Source organism: Musca domestica, unplaced genomic scaffold (genome assembly GCF_030504385.1).
Source record: "Musca domestica strain aabys unplaced genomic scaffold, Musca_domestica.polishedcontigs.V.1.1 2, whole genome shotgun sequence".
Classification (NCBI taxonomy): domain Eukaryota; kingdom Metazoa; phylum Arthropoda; class Insecta; order Diptera; family Muscidae; genus Musca; species Musca domestica.
This window is the reverse complement of record NW_026712249.1, coordinates 29,066,213-29,089,269: the sequence shown is the minus strand read 5'-3', so window position 1 is coordinate 29,089,269 and position 23,057 is coordinate 29,066,213. Positions and strand designations below refer to the sequence as shown.

The 23,057-nt window shown below is 32.3% G+C and overlaps 1 protein-coding gene across 3 annotated transcripts in view; it reads left to right on the top strand.

The window, feature by feature from the left end:
- Window positions 1–22,589, top strand: part of LOC101889299 (histone deacetylase 4) — a 129,996-nt gene extending 107,407 nt beyond the window's left edge. For 2 of the 3 annotated variants that reach the window (XM_005181224.4, XM_011293260.3), the window contains exons 4-14: window positions 3,711–3,818; window positions 5,358–5,543; window positions 5,626–5,699; window positions 5,765–5,889; window positions 11,222–11,368; window positions 13,121–13,986; window positions 14,051–15,265; window positions 15,968–16,087; window positions 16,168–16,602; window positions 20,595–20,728; window positions 20,804–22,589. In XM_005181224.4, coding sequence (XP_005181281.1) covers window positions 3,711–3,818; window positions 5,358–5,543; window positions 5,626–5,699; window positions 5,765–5,889; window positions 11,222–11,368; window positions 13,121–13,986; window positions 14,051–15,265; window positions 15,968–16,087; window positions 16,168–16,602; window positions 20,595–20,728; window positions 20,804–20,858 — 3,465 coding nt within the window. In that variant the 3' untranslated portion in view covers window positions 20,859–22,589. The remainder of the gene's footprint in view (window positions 1–3,710; window positions 3,819–5,357; window positions 5,544–5,625; window positions 5,700–5,764; window positions 5,890–11,221; window positions 11,369–13,120; window positions 13,987–14,050; window positions 15,266–15,967; window positions 16,088–16,167; window positions 16,603–20,594; window positions 20,729–20,803) is intronic. The other variant, XM_011293263.3, reaches the window with a different exon arrangement.
- Window positions 22,590–23,057: the final 468 nt, after the last annotated feature.

The following is a 23,057-nucleotide window of genomic DNA, read 5'->3' as shown; positions in this document are numbered from 1 at the left end:
GAACTTTAGACCAATAAACGTAGATTTTTTAAATAATTTTTTTTCCAAGGACCTGTAGACCAATAAATGGGGATTTTTTTAAATAACTTTTTCCAAGGACCTGTAGACGAATAAACGTAGATTTTTAAAGATTATTTTTCAAGGACCCATATACCAATAAACCTGGATTTTTTAAAGATTTTTTTCCAAAGACCAATAACCATCGATTTTTTAAATAATTTTTTCCAAAGACCTACAGACCAATAAATGGGGGTTTTTAAATATTTTTTTCTAAGGACATATAGACCAATATATGGCAGATTTTTCTAAAAATTGGAATTTGTTGGTCATTATGGGTTCTTGCTCCGGTATCGAAATATTGTATGTAACGATACCTCCCGAAATTCACGATTACTGAAAAAAGTCTTAAAGAATCCAAAATTATTGGTTCTCAAATAATTTTTCTCACAAAAAAAAATCCAAGATTATTATTTAAATGCTCCTTAAATAGTTTTCTTTAAAAATACAGGATTAATATTTTAAAAGTCTTTGAATTTGAAATTCTTACAAAATTGACTATTGGTCCAAGATAAGTCGTAAAAAATCCTCCACTAAACCTTAAAAAAATCTGTAAAGAATCTAGGATTTTTTGGTCCTAAATTTCCTGACAAAAAATCTGCAATTCTTGGTCCTAGTTTCTTGAAATTTTCGATTTTAAGAATTTATTCAAAAAATCCAGGATAATTGATCTAAAGTGCCTTTAAAAAATGTTAAAGGCCCACGGTTTTTGTTCCAAATGTCCTTGAATACATCTCCTATGATCTTTGGTAAGGACCCAGCACCAACGCATTCAGCACGCGCCACCCATGAATGGTTACAAAGTGAGGTTCCTCGCTTCATTTCCAGCGCACAATGACCACCAAAGCAAGCGCTTCGCCGGGAATGGGTCAAAATACTGCAGAGCAACATTCGGGTAGCGTGTGACGGTTTCATTGGCCGTTTGAAGGCCATAATTCGTGCCAAAGGTGACCAATTCGGACAAATCTAAACTTATTCTAAATTGTGATGCTATTTCCGACATTTTTTTTTTTCATTCAAAGAAATTAAAAAAAAAATAGAAATTATGGCGTTTGACTTTGTTGCAGTTTTTTTCATCTCACCCTGTATGTGCTTAGAAAATATGTGACTAAGATGACTAAAAAAATCATCCCGACGGATTATAAAGTCATTATGTTTTTATTGTTAAAAATTATAACATTTAATATTTAAATTTATTTTTATTTCTATATATTTTTTTAATTTTTTGACTCATAATTAACAAATGTTTTATGAGACAATTTGGAACCATTCGGGAAAAAAATTCATATGGCAAATGCGACGACATAGGCAGTCAGACTGTCAGTCAGTCAGGAGGTCACATGATTCAAACAAATGGTATCTTGAAGATGAACAAACAGCCAACCCAACCAACTGTTGAATAAATTTATAAATATTTATATATTTTTTTATTAAAAAGCGGTGGGGGAGAGAGGGGGGAATTGTTTATTATTTGCCTGTCTGCCTGGCATCTAAAATTTATTTAATTGTATTAACGTAAAATTTATTAGACAAAATTTGCTTTTTTTAGGAAAAAAAAATGGAAACAATACCTGGCTGGTAGCCAAAGGAAGACAATAGATTCGATGACAATTGTTTATATATAAATATTTTTTATAAAAAATTATATTAAAAAATTAATTAAAAATTTTTTGATTTTTTATACTCCAGACTTCATTTTTATTTTTTTAATAAAAATATTAAAAATTAATAAAAAAAATTTAAAATGATTGTTTAAATCTGGAGTTAAAAAAAAATTCAGTTAACTTTTTTAAATAATTTTTTTTATAAAAAAAATTAAGCCTGACCATTTTGCAACAACAAAATGCTATGGTATCCCAAGCCAACACTGTTCTAAAAAAATATATTAACAAAAAATAAAAATAATAAAAATTAATAAAAAAAATTTAAAATTATTGTTTAAGTCTGAAGAATAATTGTTTATATATAAATATTTTTTATAAAAAATTATATTAAAAAAATTAATAATTAATACAATTTTTTGTAATTTTTTATACTCCAGACTTAAACAATCATTTTTAATTTTTTAATAAAAATATTAAAAATAAATAAAAAAAATTGAATTTTTTTTAAAAAAAATATTAAAAATAAATAAAAAAAATTAAAATGATTGTTTAAGTCTGGAGTATAAAAAAATTAACAAAAAATTCAGTTAACTTTTTTAATATATTTTTTTTTATAAAAAAAATTAAGCCTGACCATTTTGCAACAACGAAATACTATGGTATCCCGAACAAAGAGCCAACACTGTTCTAAAAAATATATATTTTTTTGATAAAAAAAATAAAAATTAATAAAAAAAATTATTGTCTATGTCTGAAGAATAAATATATTTTAAAAAAATCTAATAAATTTTTTTAAAATAGAAATAAAATTGTTTCAATTAATATATATATATATATATATATATATATATATAATTAAAACAATGTACTTCTTGACATAAAACTTTCTAAATAATAATTTTTATACATTTTTTTAATATATTTTAATAAAAAATATATCCTTTTTTAATATAATATTTTTTATAAACAAATATATTTTTTTTAATAAAACAAAAATAAAAATTTATAAAAAAATTAAAACTGATTGTTTAAGTCTGGAGTATAAACAAATTTAAAATAAAAAAATATTTCTCTTATTAAAATAGAAATAAAAATGTTTTTTTATCAAAAAAAAATATAAAAAAATTTAACGAATGTACTTCTTGACATAAAACTTTCTAAATAATATTTTTTATACATTTTTTTAATATATTTTAATAAAAAATATATCCTTTTTTAATATAATATTTTTTATAAACAAATATATTTTTTTTTAATAAAACAAAAATAAAAATTTATAAAAAAATTAAAACTGATTGTTTAAGTCTGGAGTATAAACAAATTTAAAATAAAAAAATATTTCTCTTATTAAAATAGAAATAAAAATGTTTTTTTATTAAAAAAAATATAAAAAAAATTGACATAAAACTTTTTAAATAATATTTTTTTATAAATTATTTTAATATATTTTTATAAGAAATATAATCTTTTTTAATATATTTTTTTTTATTAAAAATATTAAAAATTAATAAAAAAAAAGTTAAAAATGATTGTTTAAGTCCGGAGTGTACAAAAAATTAAAAATAACAATATAATACATTTTTTATAAAAAAAATGTTTTTTTTTAAATAAAAATATAAAAATTAATAAAAAAAAATAAAAATTATTGTGTTATTATTAAATAATAACAACAATTTAATATTTTTTTTATAAAAAAATAAATATATTTTTTTAATAAAAATATTAAAAGTTAATAAAAAAAATTAAAACTGATTATTTAAGTCTGGAGTGTAAAAAAATTAAAACAAAAAATATTTCTCTTATTAAAATAGAAATAAAAATATTTTTATTTAAATAAAAATATAAAAAAAAATAAACGAATGTTCTTTTTGACATAAAACTTTTTAAATAATATTTTTTTTATATTTTTTAATAAGAAAGATAAATATATTACTTAAAAAAAAGAATTAAAATATAAATGAAAATATAATTTTGTATTTTTTCATTCATCAATCCCTTCATAGATTTTCTTTTTTAATTTTCGTTCCTTTTTCTTCTTCTCTTTTGCAGTTGAAACAGAAACAAGAATTACAAAAACAAATGCTATTCCACACATTTCAAGAAAAGTCCAAGCAATTGGAACTTCAGCACAAATTGCAATTGGAACACAAATTTCATGTAAGTTTTGGAAATTTAATCCCTGATTTTTTATTAAAAAAATCATCTATAATTCTAATCGCAAAGGCTATGAGGGGGCATTTTAAAATTTTTTAGAAGACTGTCGTACCATTAATTCTGGACTTTTTAAATACCGTTTTTTTTTTTAAAGGACTATTAATGATTTTTAGGAATATTTTAGGTTTCTACAACGCCATTAATTAATTAATAATTTTTTGGAGGATATTTTTTTAAGGACATTGAGAGAAATTAGAAACAAAAATGAGTTTGGAGTTTAAGGACATTTTTACCTAATTCGTGGATTTTGTGTGGGAACAGTTTTAAGATCACTTTTTCAAGGACGTTATTCTTTGGCAACGAAGTTGAGGGTATTTACGGGTATTTAAACATAAATCATAGATTTTTGTGGCTTTTTTAAAAGTTTTGTCTTCATTGCTAATTTTTTGAGATATTTTTTTAAATGTGCATAAATTTTTTATGGAATATAGTTTGAAGAGCCCACTGGTAATTAATTGGAATTTTTTTTAAATTTTTTCAACTTAAGTCCTGTAATGTTTAAAGAACTTTTTTAATTTTTGTTTTTTTTTTTTGTTTTTTTTTTTTTTTTTTATAAACTTTAAAAAAAACCTTCTGACCTGTGATTCTGGGTCTTCAGAATAGCAAATTTTTTCAATGAAAATTTCTAAAAAAAGACCTTTAAATCGTCGTCGAGAGTTGTGATTTTTTAAAAATATATTCACCGTAGGCCCTAGACCTTAAAAATATATTTTTCGACCATCATCTGATCGTGAATTTATAAACAATATATTTTTTTAAGATTTATTTGATTATGCATTTTTTATTTATTTTTATTTATTTATTATTATTATTATTTTTTTTTTTTTTTTGTAAGGACCTCCTAAGAATAGATATTAAAAAATATATATTTTTTTCAATGACCAGCTAAGCAAGGGCTTCTTTAATTATATCTTTCAAAAATCACCAATCCTGGTCATTGAGAACCTTTTGATCTCAAATCGTATATTTTTTAAGAATACTTTTCAATGTCCTTGTGATCCTTTCTAAATGTTTTTCAAGGACTATTCATTTTAAATTCTTCCTTGACAGCCAAAGGTCAATGAGAACCTTTTGACCTAAAATCGTGCATTTTTTGAGAATATTTTTCAACGTCCTTCAGATCCTTTCTAAATAATTTTCAAGCACTATTCATTTTAAATACATCCTTGACTGCCAAAGGTCATTTGACCTAAAATCGTGTATTTTTTTAGAATATTTTTCAACGTCCTTCAGATCCTTTCTAAATAATTTTCAAGGACTATTCCTTTTAAAAGTCATCCTTGACAGCCAAAGGTCATTGAGAACCTTTTGACCTAAAATCGTGCATTTTTTGAGAATATTTTTCAACGTCCTTCAGATCCTTTCTAAATAATTTTCAAGGACTATTCATTTTAAATTCATCCAAATCCAAAAATTCTAAATATTTATTGAAATACAAAAATAAAAACTTTTTTAAAAATTTTACTATTTTCATCCATTTAGTTTGCGGTGCATTCCCATGGCGCTTTCCAGGAATTGCAGGAACAGAGAATTGTTACAGCCGCCGTGGAGGAACAACAGCAGCGCGAACGACGGGAACGGGAGCAGCGTGAACGTGAGGCTGCCGCCATGGTAAAACGCAAAGAGAACAGTGCAAATGCCAGTCCGGAGGTTAAGCAAATTCTAAATGTAAGTCTCAATTTTGAAAAAAAAAAAAACAAATATTTAAAAAATCGATTACTAATTTAATTTTTTTTTGCCCCTTCTCCAGTGTTTCATATTGAATCGCAAACAGGCAGCATCCTCGCCAAATGGCATGCAAACAACATCACCCTATCGCAACAGGTTTGAATTTTCGAAATTTTCAAAATGATTTGAAATCTAATATTGTTTTTCGTTTCGTTTTACAGAAGTGTTGTCAAAAGTTCATCGGGTGAATCGCTGCCAGCCGGAGCCGTTACCAGTTCTCATCCCTATAAAATTCCCCAACCACCGTTACTCAAATATGAAACAGATTTTCCTCTGAGGAAAACTGGTAAGGAAATTGCTTTTGAAGATAGCCACTCATTATTGCCATAGATTTATTGTTGTTGTTATTATTTTTTTAAATTTATCGTTAAATTCGTTTTGTATTGAGTTAATTGATGTTATTTTGTTGTTGTAACTTTTTTTCCGCTAATGAAAATCTAATCAAAATTTCCCCATGTAATCCTTTAAAACAAAATTCAAATGATTGCTAGCTCTTGGCTTCGATGTCGTCGAATCTAATTCAGCATGGTCTTGCGAGCTTTTTTGTTGCCAATCGTTTCCATTGAAACGAGCTTATTAACATTTCTACTTTCTAGACAAAAACAAGAAAAAAAAGCTGAATACTCTCCACGATTTGGTAAAAAATTTAACAATTTTCAAAAAAAAAAAATAAAATCCGTTAAAAATTCTGTTAAAATCTTAAAAATACCGAATTTTAGGGTCTATACGACGACGTGGACATGCATAGGTAACTTTTGTCACTAGCTATTGACAAACAACTTCAAAGAAATCTGTTTATAATGTAGCTAAAATCATCAAAATACCGAATATAGGGAGGTACCATGGGGGTTATAAAACGTGGACCTGCACAGACAATTTTCCGTCGTAGGCTTTAGTATCCATTACGAACTTCAAATGCAAAATTTGAAACAATTCCGCTACATAATGTCGCTAAAATCATCAAAATACCGAATATCGGGGGTTACTGTTATATGGTGGCTATACGAAGACGTGGACCTGCACCTACAATTTTCTGTCATAGGCTTTAGTATCCATTACGAACTTCAAATGCGAAATTTGAAACAATTCCGGTAAATAATGTCGCTAAAATCATCAAAATACCGACTATCGGGGGTTACCGTTATATGGGGGCTATACGAAGACGTGGACCTACATGGCTAATTTTTTGTCTTAGGATGTAATATCCATTACGAACTTCAAATGCCAAAATTGAAACAATTCCGGTAAATAATGTCTCTAAAATCATCAAAATACCCAATATTGGGAGGTACCGTTATATGGGGGCTATACGAAGACGTGGACCTACTTAGCTCATTTTCTGTCATAGGCTGTAGTATCCATTAGGAACTTCAAATGCAAAGTTTTAAACAATTCCGGTAAATAATATCTCTAAAATCATCAAAATACCGAATATCGGGAGGTACCGTTATATGGGGGCTATACGAAGACGTGGACCTACATGGCTCATTTTCTGTCATAGGCAGTAGTATCCATTACGAACTTCAAATGCCAAAATTGAAAAAATTCCGGTAAAGAATGTCGCTAAAATCATCAAAATACCGCATATCGAAGATGTGGACCTGCACAGGCAATTTTCTGTCATAGGCTTTAGTATCCATTACGAACTTCAAGTGCAAAATTTGAAACAATTCCGGTAAATAATGTCGCTAAAATCATCAAAATACCGAATATTGGGAGGTACCGTTATATGGGGGCTATAGGAAGCCGTGGACCTACATGGCCCATTTTCAATACCAAAAATCCTGCAGACATAATATACATTTGAGTAAAATTGTATCAACCTACTTTATTTCGTTCGGAAGCTAGAGTAATTTCCACAGACGGACAGACAGCTTTTCCTAAAAACGCGCTTTTTATACCCTCAGCCAGCCATATTTTAAGTTTATTTTAAAGGAGCTTTTCACCAATAAATCTATATTTTTAAAAGATATTTCTTAAGGACCTTGTGACTTAGAATGGAGGAAAGGAAAGAAAAGGCCAGCTATAATGATGCATTTTTCAATATTCTGGGTTTTGAAAGTTTGCATCGTAAAGAAATTTAAATATATGGCGCAACTTCCCCAGACTTCAATTTGTTCGACATTTTTACCCTTAAAGCGGTCTTCTTCTTTATTTATCATAAAAATTTACTGCATGTCATGGAGGGCAGCAAAAGTATCAATCTTGCCTGAACGCAAGAAATTCATGAATATTTAATAACACATTTTAGGGTTAAGCCGTACTTTATGTGAGTTTATGCAAAAATCAGTTGCAAATCATCATTTTAGAAGGCTGACGTCAGAGACAAAATTACTCTTCACATAATTCTACTATAAGTCTCCAAAGAAAATAAATTTCTATATCCCTTAGAAATCAAGAAAATATTAGCCTCAATGTTTGCCAAGAAACACGGAAATATTTTTTTCCGAGTTAATTCACGAAAGTGACATACAATTTCATTTTAGGCAGATAGCGTCAAAAGAAGAAAAGAAATTTTTAGAAAATTATTTTCAAAATTGTTATATTTAATGAAAAATTAGGTGTTTGCACGGCTAATTCCAATTTAAGTCAAAATCTCCCTTAATACTTCACTTTTGGGGAAAATTTTATAGAAGGAAATGATCTGGGTCAAATTTCAATGTGAGTCTCTGAACAAAGCCAGTGTCCAAACTTATTATGTACCATGAAAAGGTTTCAAAACCCTTTTTATTTTCAACAAATAAAACATTTTTTCCCCGAATTTGTGCTGGAAAATTTCTTATAATTTCGCTGTCGAATAGACAGTTTGGTTTGCAGAATTTGAATTTGAAAGTACTCGATTTGTGGATCAAACCCCAAAAGAGATCAGGAATCTTAGGCCAAAATTTGTTTAAGGCTTTATATATAGCCTTGGCCATATACAAAAGGATCGCAATAGTTTGAGAGATATTTAGCAAAATTTATTGTAGAGCTTTAAAAATTTATAGAGAGCGTTGGATTACCCCAAGAATCATCAGGTTTTAATCATATATTGAAAAAAGTACCAAAAGGGCCCCTCACTTGAGGTTTTACAATTTCGACCAAAATAATCCTAGTGTTGTCACCGGTAATATTGGCACTATATACCTAAAATGCAAAGATTCGAAGCAATGTTAATCCGAAAATTTCAATAAATGTTGAGAAGGAAACTTGCCACCTCCCCCCCCCCCTCTATTTAGGATCTAATGTAACTATTAAATATATCGGTCCTTCTCCTCCTTCTAATACCTCCCCCAATATGAAGAAGCAACGAAATAGACAATTTTGGCCCAGTCCTTTGGCACCTTCCCCATAAAGAGTCAAAAATGTGAATCATCATAACGCAAGTCAAGATATATTTAAATAAGCGGACATTGATGACGGTATTAATACATCTGTCGGCAAAATCGACTGATAATTTTAAACTTGTTAAGGACGGTTTGTAAGAACCTTTTGGACTTAACAGAATTTCTGTTTCAAACACCATTTCACCTTGATTTTTTTTCATATTTTTGTCAAGAACCATTTAATAGCTAATTTTATAAAAAGAGGATTTTTTTAAACTTTCATTTAAAAATGTTTAGCCTATTTTTTTTAAATGACATTTTTCCGAAGTCCTTTCTGACCTACAAACATGGTTTTTTGTTTAAGAATATTTTTCCCAAAACACTCCGACCCCTAAACATGTTTTTGTAAGGACAGTTTTCAAGGACCTTCTGGCTTCTGATAAACGTGAATCTCAAAGAATATTCTTTAAAGAACCTCTGCAATATGGGGATATGTGTCAAATTACAATAATATCATACTAGGGTTCGGGTTCAAAATAGGACATTCTTCTCCATTTCAAAACCCCCTGCTTTCTCTACTTCTTTGTTGAAAATAACTTTTGATAATTTCGGATTAGAATTGCCTCCACGGAGAGAGTGTCTCCATTAGACAAGCGAATTCGAAAGCAGTCTCATCGATTGATAACTCAACTGGCAACCAATGAGAGATAATTCGCCAAATATTTCATTATTTTTATACCCTACACCACAAGGTGATTGGGGGGAAACGAGATAGACCCATAGTTCCTTTTGATGATCTGCATAGAATCACATTCTGAGTCGATTTATGCATGTCCGTCCATCCGTCTTGTATTTTTGTAAACAAAGTACAGTTCGCATTTATTGCCCTATCCAGATGAAATTTTGCACAAATCATTTGTTTGGCCCAAGGACGAACCCTATTGAAATTGGAGATAATCGGTCAAAATTTAGATATAGCTCCCGTATATATCTTCGTCCGATTTGCCTTTTATTGTACACCAAACGTGTAATATCATCCCGAATGGTATGGAATTTTGCACATACAACCAAATTAGGCCTGAAAATAAGTATGCCAAATTTTATCGAAATCGGTTCAGATATAGCTATAGCTCCCATATATATTGTTTATCCGATTTGTTATTTTTTGTCCTCCGCAGCCGTAATATGCACTCTGTAACAACAATATTTGGGGAAATATATCAAATATAGCTCAGAAATACATTTGCTAAATTTTATCGAAATCGGTTCAGATTTGGATATAGCTCCCATATAGAACTTCGTCCGATTTACTTTTTTTTGTGCCTCAAACGTCTAATATTTGTCCAAATGGCATGGAATTCGGCACTTACGTCCGAATTGAGTCTAGTAGCTAGTATGTCAAATTTGGTGAAGATCGGTTAAGATATAGCTATAGCTCCCATATAGAACTTCGTCCGATTTAGCTTTTATTGTACACCAAACGTCTAATATTTATCCAAATGGGATGGAATTTGGCACTTACAACCGAATTGAGTCTAGAAGCTAGTATGTCAAATTTGATGAAGATCGGTTCAGATATAGCTATAGCTCCCATATATACTGTTCATCCGATTTGTCATATTTATTACCCACAGCCGTAATATGCACTCCGTAACAACGATATTCAGGGAAATACATCAAATCCAGCTCAGAAATATCTTTGCCAAATTTTATTGAAATCGGTTTCGATTTGGATATAGCTCCCATATATATCTTTATCCGATTTCAAATTAATTTTGCACCAAATGGGCAATACAAGTTCGAATTTAAAAGATACAAATGCTTCGGCATATATAGTCCTTTGAACTTTAAATTATAACTATAATCATAGCGTGTATGATTGATACACCAAAATTTGTTTAAGGCTTTATATATAGCCTTGACCCTATACAAAAGGATCGCAATAGTTTGAGAGACATGATATCAGTAACCCGGATCGTTCTTTCTATTTTATTTTATTTTTTTTTCCAGTACCTCATAATATGTACATATGAAAATTTGTTATTTAAATTTAATTTTAATATTAAAAAAAATATTACTTTGAAAATATATTTAATTATACTTTTATTAAACATTTCGTTTGTACAGTACATTGCGGTGTGATAAAATTTATAATCTTTTAATTTATTGAAATAAAAAAATATACAATGTTTATTCATTTTCAAGTCAATTTACAAGTCCAATGTTATATAATACAATTAAACCCCATCTACTACTATATGTACTCAAATTTCTTCTTAATACTACTCCCTACACCCTCCTGAATCCATGCAGCATCCGAACCAAATTTGCTAAAGATGCGCCTCAAACAGAGTGTCATTGAGCGTAAGGCCCGCGTCAGTGGACCGGCCGGATTGCGTCGCCATGAACGTCTATTGCAGGCCCAGCGAAGGCAGCAGAAACAGAATTCAACCATAACAAGTGAGTATTGAAAAGGCACCGAAATCGAACTTAGATTTCGAACATTCATACATACATACCCATATATGTACTCATCTAAAGACAAAAAGAGAACGACAGAAGAGAGAAAGAGAGTTAATACAAATATTTATATTTTCCAAATTCCAAAAAAAAAGGTTTGATATAAATATTTTTTGAATATTTTTTTAAATTTATTTTCCAATTTTTTTCTATTTTTTGTTGTTGTTATTTTTTAACGTTATGTGGCTTTGCATTTTTTTTAATTTATTTTTCCGTTAATATTTGAATGTTGTAAAATTTTAATTTTTTTTTAATAATTGTTTTTTGTATTAACTCTGACAATACTAATCGCATAGCTATAAACACTCTGTTGTAAAAATTAAGTTAGTAATTAAGTCCGCTCAAAGATCTGTAGGCAGCTACTATGAAAAATAGATGATCTCCCATGCTACTGGAGTAATCATCTATTACGGTAGATGACTATATTGGTCATCTACTGTGGAGTAGATGACGATATTGGTTATCTTCTGTGAAGTAGATGTCGATATTGGTCATCTATTGTGGAGTAGATGTCGATATTCGCCATCTACTGTAGAGTAAATGACGATATTGGTCATCTACTGTAGAGTAGATGACGATATTGGTCATCTACTGTATAGTAGATGACGATATTGGTCATCTACTGTAGAGTAGATGACTATATTGGTCATCTACTGTAGAGTAGATGACGATATTGGTCATCTACTGTGGAGTAGATGACGATATTCGCCATATACTGTAGAGTAGATGACGATATTGGTCATCTACTGTAGAGTAGATGACGATATTGGTCATCTACTGTAGAGTAGATGACGAATTGGTCATCTACTGTAGAGTAGATGACGATATTGGCCATCTACTGTAGAGTAGATGACGATATTGGCCATCTACTGTAGAGTAGATGACGATATTGGTCATCAACTGTAGAGTAGATGACGATATTGGTCATCTACTGTGGAGTAGATGACGATATTCGCCATATACTGTAGAGTAGATGACGATATTGGTCATCTACTGTAGAGTAGATGACGATATTGGTCATCTACTGTAGAGTAGATGACGATATTGGTCATCTACTGTAGAGTAGATGACGATATTGGTCATCTATTGTAGAGTAGGTGTCGATATTGGCCGTCTACTGTGGAGTAGATGACGACATTGGTCATCTTCTGTGAAGTAGATGTCGATATTGGCCACCTATTTTGGAGTAGATGTCGATATTCGCCATCTACTGTAGAGTAGATGACGATATTGGCCATCTACTGTAGAGTAGGTGTCGATATTGGCCGTCTACTGTGGAGTAGATGACGACATTGGTCATCTTCTGTGAAGTAGATGTCGATATTGGCCACCTATTTTGGAGTAGATGTCGATATTCGCCATCTACTGTAGAGTAGATGACGATATTGACCATCTACTGTGGAGTAGATGAATTATTGGTCTTCTACTTTAGAATAGGTATCCATGTTTCTCATCTACTAGGAATAGATGGCCATATTAAACATTTACTACAGAGTAGATGACTTTGACCTTACTCTATAATAGAGTAGATGACCCCAGGGGTCATCTTCAATGGAGTAGATACACCTCCATTTATCATCTATTGCAGATAATTAATTTTTTTCCCGAAAATAATTAAATATTTATTCTCTTCTTTTTTTCTCTCTTCCCCCCCCCCTCCCCCTCTCTCTCATCCCCCCACCGCCACAACAGATTGCAATAGTACTCCCGACTCCGGTCCAAATTCCCCACCATCCTCCTGCATGTCATCAGCATCCGCTGGCAGTATTGTTGGTCACAGTCGCGGCTCTCCGACCAATGCACCCATCCAGGAGGAGAACGAAGACGGCAGTCATCACTATCATTCGGGTCAACGAAGCAGCATCAACGATTTGTCTCTCTTCAGTTCACCATCCATGCCGAACATTTCACTGGGACGACCTCATCTACCAAATGCTCATAGCTCGGCTGCTGTTAACTGTGCCATGTTCGCTGCCTTAAGGCAACAGCATGCTGCCGGTATACCACCCGTAAGTGGGGGTGGTAGTGGTGGAGGAACACCGTCTGCCGCCGGTGGTCATCATCCAACACCGCCCACATATTATAATCCTTTGGATGTCGCTGCGTTTGCCAGGCAAACCAATGCCATGATACCACCTGGAACAAATTCAGTGGCACCGGCAAGTGTGGTGGCAGCCGCGGCACCTCCCCAATCGCCGGTGGTGCGTTCAGCTTCGGCCACTTCCACGTCCTCGTCACAGGCCTCACTGATTGGAGATGTGGCGCCTCCCCTGGCCCATGCTGCATCGACTGGCTGTGCAACTGCCCTAATGCATGTGGCTTCCACCGGTGGCATACACGCCGTTGTGGCGGCCCATCACTCACCATCCTCGTCCTCCTCCTCGGGCACACTGTATGGCCAGCCCATAACGGATGCCCAGGTTGCCCAGGCCCATCTCAATAAGCAGGGTCACCGTCCCTTGGGTCGCACCCAGTCAGCGCCCCTGCCCCTGGGTCACCCAATGTTGACGGGCAGCTCACAAATCAACATTGCCCAGACTCACTACGAGAACAGTGATGTAAGTATTCCATTTTCCTCCTCCTCCTTGAGATGTTCACTCATGAATTCCGTTTCTCTTCCAGGCTGAACGCCAAGCCTACGAACAACATTTGCTACTCACCCAAAAAATCCGGCAGACTGTCCTCACGCGCAGCGGTGCCGTCCGTGATACTCAACAACTACTCAAAGAGGAAGAAGACGCCGCCGAAGTAATGGATCTCACCGACAAGAAGAAACCTCCCAAGACGGTGCTCACCAGCACCGTGGTAACAAGTACCTCACAAAATCTCCCCAATGCAACGGTGGCACCGGCCTATGCCGGCCCACCGCCCGCCTGCATACCGAACAAACCGAACAAGCTGATGCGCAACAAGGAGTACCTGGAACAGCAGCGCCAGCTGTTGTACATGCAAAATCTGCAAATGGACGATGCCATAGCCCAAGGGCTGATACGGCCACTGTCGCGCACCCTCTCCTCGCCCCTGGTCCATTTGGGTCCCCATGGCGCGAGTCAAATACCCGACACCGGCCAGGCCACCCATGTGCCCCATGCCGGACCCATTGTCACATCGTCCTCTGCCGATCACATACCACCCGTAAATCTCTCTCTCAATTCCTTGCATGGACGTAATCTAATCGATCTATCGCATAGATATGGCAGTGCCACCGTCACCTCAACGCCCCATGAAGTCAACCAAAACAATTTGCCGCCCGGCGGTGGTGGGCCGCACAAGGTCACCACTGGCCTGGCCTATGACAACCTGATGCTGAAACATGCCTGCATTTGTGGCAACAACAGCATCCATCCGGAGCACAGTGGCCGGCTGCAGAGCGTATGGGCACGTTTGAATGAAACCGATTTGGCAAAACGATGTCATCGTTTAAGATCTCCCAAGGCCACATTGGAGGAAATTCAAACGGTACACACAGAGGCGCATTCTCTGCTCTTTGGGTCGAATCAATGCCAATTGGCGAATCGTCAGAAATTGGAAACTGCAGCTCCCTCGGCCAGCTTTGTTAGGCTTTCGTGCGGTGGCGTGGGTGTCGATTTGGACACCACCTGGAATGAACATCATACGGCAGTGGCGGCCCGCATGGCTGCCGGCTGTGTCATTGACTTGGCTATGAAGACGGCCAAGGGTGATTTGAAGAATGGTTTTGCCGTCGTCCGACCACCTGGCCATCATGCTGAGGCGAATTTGGCCATGGGTTTTTGTTTCTTCAACTCCATTGCGATAGCAGCTAAAATTGTGCGACAGCGGGTGCCGGAGATTAAGAAAATTCTCGTTGTCGATTGGGTAAGTCTGACATATATTCGTGGACATTCGTCAGGACATTCTTGGACATATATTCGTGGATTTGTAAAATAATTGTATTAAGGACATAAGGGCATTTTTCAAGGACATTCTGAGGACATGCCTCCCCACGATGACATGCCTCCCCATAAAATGGATTTAAAAAAAAATCAAGGACATTCTGACCTATGAACATAGATATTTTCTCAAGGACACTCTTCCAATAAACTTGGATTTTTAAAACAAATTCAAGGACATTCTAACCTTTAAATGTCGATATTTTCTCGAGGACATCCTTCCCTATAAACGTAGATAAAAAATCAAGGACATTTGACCTATAAACGTGGATATTTTAAGGACATTCTTACCTATAAAGGTGGATATATTCTCGAGGACATTCTTCCCATAAACGCGGATAAAACAAAAATCAAGGATATTCTGACCTATAGACGTGAATATGTTCTCGAAAACATTCTTTCCCATAAACATGTATTTTAAAAAAAATCAAAGAAATTCTGACCTTCTTGAGGACATTCTTCCCCATAAACGTGGATTTAAAAAAAAATGTCAAGGACTTTCTGACTTATAAAGGATATTCTGGCCTTCTCGAGGACATTCTTCCAAAAAAAATTGGATTTAAAAAAAGTCATAGACTTTCTGATTTTTTTCATTTCAATCTTTATTTTCTTTTTCAATCTCTTGCAGGATGTCCATCACGGCAATGGAACACAGCAGGCCCTCTATTCAAATCCGGATATTTTATATTTGTCAATACATCGCCATGATGATGGCAACTTTTTTCCCGGTACTGGTGGTCCCACAGAGGTAAGCCAAAAACAAAAAAACAAAATATTTTCTTTAAAAAAAAAAATAAACTTAAAATTAATTTCTTTCCCCCCTTCCAGTGCGGCACCGGTCCCGGCCTCGGCTACAACGTCAACATTTCCTGGTCCGGCGCCCTCAATCCGCCCCTGGGCGATGCCGAATACATTGCTGCATTCCGTACAATTGTGATGCCCATAGCACGATATTTTAATCCTGATCTTGTTTTGGTCTCAGCCGGCTTTGATGCCGCCGCCGGTCATCCAGCCCCATTGGGTGGCTATTTGGTATCGCCCGCCTGTTTTGGTTACATGACACGCGAACTAATGCAATTGGCCAAGGGTAAAGTGGTATTGGCTCTGGAAGGTGGCTACGATCTGCCAGCGATATGTGATTCAGCCCAGGAGTGTGTTCGAGCATTGTTGGGTGATCCCCTATCACCGATAGCGGAGAGTGAATTGAATCGGCAGCCATGTCAGAATGCCATCGATACGCTGCAAAAGACCATAGCCATACAGGTGAGTGTACGGAAAATGTTGGGATTTTTTTTTTTTTTTTTTTTTTTTGAAGAAGAAGAAGAAGATGTAGGTTTTTCGAGGACTTCCTGTCTTAGCATCGGGGATTTTGTAAAAAAAAAATATTTTCTCAGGGACATGCTGAACTTAAACACTGTGCAGCACAGAAAACACGACAAAAATTTAGCAGATTATGAAAGCAGAGCTAAAAATAGAAGAGACATACATCGACCCTTTGGAAGTTTACATCGCAAAGTAACCTAAATTGGCCTGTGAGGATCCCCCTTCTTCTTCATTTTTTTTTTTTTTTTTTTTGAAATTTTAAGATTAAGATTCCTCGGAATCCGTGAATTTTAGGTCTATAGTGTCTTTGGCAATATTACTGATAACAATGCGAGGATTATTTTGGTAGGAAATGTTAACCCTCTAGCGAGTGACCAAAGTTGTCTTTTTGACCCTTTTTTCAAAGTAAGGTTAAAAACTCCTTTTAAATGGCAACGTAACAAGTCCAAATATCCCACAAAAAAACACTGTGCAGCACAGAAAACACAAGAAAAATGTAGCAGATTATGAAAGCAGAGCTAAGCATAGAAAGGACATACATTGACGCATTGGAAGTTTATATCTCAAAGTAACCTAAATTGTCGTGGCAAGTTCTTCCTTCTTCCATATATTTTTTTTTAATTTTCAGATTAATATTTCTCGGAATCCGTGCATTTTAGATATATAGTGTCTTCGGCAGTATTACTGACAACAATACGAGGATTATTTTGGTAGACATTTTTAACCCTCAAGCGAGTCAGCAAAGTGGCCTTTTTGGTCCTTTTTTCAAAATATGGTTAAAATCTCCCTTTAAACGGCAACGTAACAAGTCCAAATATTCTACAAAATTGTTCGTCATGAAATTTTACTATGGGCTCCGGAAGCCATCAAAAGTCCAAATCTTATCTAAACGCCAGGAAATCATATAAATTAAAAACCCATTTTAAGGTTAAAATCGCACTTCATATGAGTTTATGCAAAATTCTCCTACAAAGTATCATTTTAGAAGGTTGGTGTCAAAGACAAAAATGTTCGCCATCAAATTTTACTATAAGTCATCAAAGAAAAGTAAGCTCTATTTCTATTATATATCAGGAATATAATTGTTTCAATTTTGCAAAAAATAACAACACGAAATTACATTCTTTTTTTTCATAGATTTTTCTTTGGCCTTTTTTGAGTTGAGGCATTAAAGTAAAATAAAACTTTGCTCTAGACAAAAAGTGTCAAAAGAGGAAATGTTCTAAACAGAATTTCACTATAAGTCCCAAAATAAACCATATACCTAGGTATAATAGGTTTTAAGAAAAGTACATTTAAAGTGTTTATATTAAAAGTGAAAATTATGTTTCTATGTTCATTTTTTTATGTATACGTTCGTTAATCCGAACCAAAATCTTCGATAATACCTAATTTTTGGTGATGGTATCAAAGGGAGAAATATTCTACTTCAAATTTCATTATGAGTCCCTGAAAGAATTATATAAACATAACGTGTACCATAAAAAAGATACCATCAATTTTGATTTACAAAAAAAAACTTTTTTTTTCATTTTCGACAAATTTAGCAATTTTCCGAATTTTGATTCAATTTTTTTAATTTTCACTGCGTAATAGTCAATTTGTGATGGGGGATATTTTAAGTGGATTTTATAGTATTCGGTTTGTAGATCAGAACCCCAAACGGATTTTGGTCTCTGAGGGCAAACTTCGTTGAGTGCCATTTATATAAAACCTTTTTTTTTTTGCTGTATTTTGCGAATTTTAAAATATAAGGCTTTGAAATTTTATAGAGGGGCCTGGATTACTTCAAGAATAATTGCTTTAAAAATAAGACCGCATACCCTTTTGCTACAGGTTCTACATAAGGGTAAATCATGATTTCAATTATTTTTTAAAAAAGTTTTTTTTAAACCAAAATTGATTTCATTTTTTTAATGATATACATTAAGTGTACACATTTCTTTTGTTCAGAGACTCATAATGAAATTTGATCTAGAATATTTCATCCTTGCTCAAAAAATGAATTTTAAAGGGAGAATTTGCCTTTGAATGGAAACCTGTTAAATAAGCAGTAAAAAAAACTATTCCCACTTTCAATATCTAAATTTCGACTCAAATTTTCTTGCAAACTATTATAGCTAAATGTATGGTTTATTTTGAAACTAATAGTGAAATTTTGTGTAGAATATATCTTCCTTTGCTACTTTCCCTAAATAAAATCAAGTATTAGAAAGATTTGGACTCAGATTAGAAACGTTAAAAAAAATATTCAAAAAAGAAAAAAAATATAATTTCCACTTTTAAAATATAAATTTGATATTCAATTTTCTTAAAAACTATCATACCCAGATATATAATTTATTCCTAGAACCACAATGAAATTCGATCTAGAATATCTCTCTCTTTATCACTTTTTCCAAAAAATGAAGTATTGAGGCGGAGATTTTGGCTCAGATTAAAAACGTAAAAAATTAACGGATACAAACATAAACTTATAATTTCCTGTTTTAATACATAAATTTCGAATGTGATTTTCTTAAAAACTATCATACCCAGAGATACAGTTTATTCAGGGGCTCACAATGAATTTCGATCTGGAATATTTCTTTCTTTAACGCTTTATCCAAAAAATCAAGTAATAGGGAAGATTTTGGCTCAGATTAGAAACGTAACAAAATAACATTTAAAGAGATAAATACATAGTTTTCTTTTTTAATACATAAATTTGAAATGTAATTTTCTTAAAAACTACTATACTTAGATATATAGTTATTTCTGAGAATCACAATGAAATTTGATATAGAATATATCTTCCTTTAACACTTTTCCCAAAAAGTGAAGCATTGAGGGAGATTTTGACTTTGAATGAAAACCTGTTATATCAGAAGTAAAAAACGCAAATACCCTCTTTTCGCTGGTAATATATATATTTCGAATTTAATTTTCTTAAAAACGATTATACGTAGATGTCTGATTTATTTTAAGACTTATGGTGAAATTTGGTGTAGAATATTCCCTCCTTCGGCACTTGCTGTCTAAAATAGAGTTTGATGTTACTTTCATGCATAAACTCGAAAAAAGCCCAGAAAAATTCGTTAAAAAAATATTTTCGCTGTTTTTTTTGAAAAAATTGAAACAATTATTTTCTGAATATGTAATGGATATAGAGATTTATTTCCTTTGGTGACTTATAGTGAAATTTGGTGTAGAATACTTCTCCCTTTGACACTTTCTGCGTAAAACCAAGTTTAATGTTACTTTCATGCATCAACTCAAGAAAAGGCCGAGAAAAAATGCATCAAAAAAGTAGAAAATATTTTCGGTTTTTTTTTTCCAAATTTGAAACAAATAATTTCTTGATATATAATAGAAATAGAGATTTAATTTGTTCGGTGACTTATAGTGAAATTTTGTGTAGAATACTTCTTCCTTTGGCACTTTTTGCCAAAAATTAAATTTTATGTTACTTTCATGCATCAACTCAAGAAAAGGCCGAGAAAAAAAAATCATCAAAAAAAGGAAATTTTTTTTTGCAAATTTCCTTGATATATAATGGAAATAGAGATTTAATTTCTTCGGTGACTTATAGTGAAATTTGATGAAGAATATTTTTGTCTTTAATGGCATCCGTCTGAAATGCTGTTTTTTGGGAGAATTTAGCATGAACTTATATGAAGTTCGAGATTTTTCTCCAATTATTTTGTTGAAACAAATATTATTCCTTTATTATTATTGATGATATATAAATAAGGACAATAGAGATTTAATTTCTTCTGTGACTTATAGTGAAATTTTATGAAGAATAATTTTGTCTTTGGTGGCATCCGTCTAAAATGATGTTTTATAGGAGATTTTTTCATAAACTCTTAATACGAGTTCTCCCGTCAATTATTTTTTTGTGTTGTGTTGCTGTTTTTTAATTGTATTTTTTTTTGTTTATATCATTTCAGTTACAACATTGGCCCTGTGTTAGACGTTATGCCCACACGGTGGGCATGTCGGCCCTGGAAGCTTTAAAAATTGAACATGATGCCTCCGATACGGTTACGGCCATGGCCAGTTTATCTATGCAAACTTTAAATAAGTAAGAATATCGAAATATTTATAAGAGATCAATTTGTATACTAATCTATTTTGTTCTTCTTTTTCTGAATTTCAGAACTCGTTCTTGTGATGATTCCGAAGAGCCCATGGATCAAGACGAATCGAAATAGACAAATTTTTTTGCACATTCTATTTGGAAACCAAACTAAAAAAAAATGAAACGAAAAGAGAAACTAATTTTGTTGTAAAAGATATATTACATTTTTGGCTGGCAGGCACACATGTACATGCATACACACACACGCATATGTTTTTTTGAGTGAACATGATGAATACTGCCAAATATTTCGATGCGAAAAAATCATCGAAAAAGAAATCATATTTTTTTGGAAGCCATCAACTTAACATCGTTGCCTTGAATTTTTTATGCAAAATACCCAACGATGTTTTGGAAAACAATTGAAATGGCATTGTTTTTTTGGTATTTGTAAATTGTTGTTGTGGTGACAAGCCAACACATCAACACAAGCAAACAAACAAATATTTTTCCTACTACTCGAATTTCCCCCTGGACTTAAGGCTAGACAATTTAGAAAATGAATTTTTTGGTTTTTTTGATACACGAAGGGGGGAAAACATGTCTGGAAATGTCTGATCGCCGCTCCCCATAAAGCTAATGCTATAATAGTAGTTTAAGATACACATTCATTGTTTTCATAATTATTTTTATTTGTATTTTTTTTTTTAAATTAAATTTTACTTCTAATTCTTCTTCCTCTGCAACTTGTCGTCTGTTGGACTGCATAAAAATACGATTTATGCGGCATTTATGTGTTTCATATTTCTTTTTCTTTGTTTTGTTGTAATTATTATACATATTTATATTTTTGATATAAAAGAAAAAATATTTATAAACAAAATATTCTCATTAAGTCTAAACAAAAAAAAAAACAAAACTAAACTTTGTACAAAATTGTGAAGGAAATTTGTTGGGCGGGGAAAGTCCCCTTCCCATGCCCTTGTAATTGTTTTGAAAGAAAACGAAGCGAAATTGGGTTTTATGTTAAGTGAAAAAAAAAAAGAAAACGAAAACAAACCAACTGAACAGGAGAGATTGAATCTTAACAAATATTTAAAAAAAAATACTTTCTTTGTTTAATTTAATTTAAATTATTATTTTTTTAATTTTAAAAATTAGTTCAAAACACCACTTCTTAAAAACTTCAATGTAATTAAAAAACAAAAACTAAAAAATTGAAACAAACACGCTTTATACACACACAGATTGCAAAACTGTGGGTATAAATAATAATAATAATTTAACTCTATATTTATATAACTAATGAATGTATAAACAAACAAAAAAAAGAAAAAATGAAAGTGGCTGTGCCACCCACCTCCACCACAACCATACACCCACTATATACACATAAACATATTATATATATGTATAAAACAAATTGTAACTATTATCTATATATTTACCATCTATTATTATTATTATTACTATTCTATAATCATCATTTGTTTTAGTTTAATTAACCATTTTTTTATTGAAAGCATTTAAATTAAATTTGAATGCAATAGTTTTTAATTAATATTATTATTATTATTATTATTATTATTTTTTTTTTTAATTTGCTATATATATATAAATTAACCTAATTAATAAATTAATTATTTTTATTTTTCTTTTCGTCTATTTTTTAAGTATCATTATTTTAGTTCAATGTCTTTTGATTTTTTTTGTAAAAAGTAAGACACAGATATGAGGGAGGGAGGGAGGGCTTTGCTGCAGGTGTTGATGGAATGTCATCAACCTCCATTCTCTCCCTACCCACTGTGTTGGAAATTGAAAAACAAAATAATAATAATTTCTACAAACGAACAAAAAATGTGAATATTATTTTGTTTCATTTTTTCTTTTTTTATTTTTGTTTGTTTGTTTTTTTTTTTTTTTTGTTAATTGGCATTTAAGTTAGATTGGTTTTCTTTAGCTAGAAAAAATATATTTTGAGTTCCCATTGGCTCTGAGAATTTGGAAGTTGAATTATATATTTCACCATAAACAATTTCCTAAATTGAAAACCCCAAAGCAACTTCAACTAAATTGGTAAAGCCACTTTAAAAAGTGATTACATTACTAAATCCGTAAGAAGTGTTTGGTGAAAGGGTAGGTCAATTCCGGACAGCCTTACCACCACCTTTATGGACAACTAAATCATTGATGAATAATATTCTTAAATGGAAAAAGCGTCAAATGCAAACGTACCATTCTAAATTGGTAGTGACTTTTTAAAAAGGCTTGTATTAAAAAGGAAAAGTTTGGTTGAAGGGTACATCAATTCCGAACAGTCTTACCTCCTTTA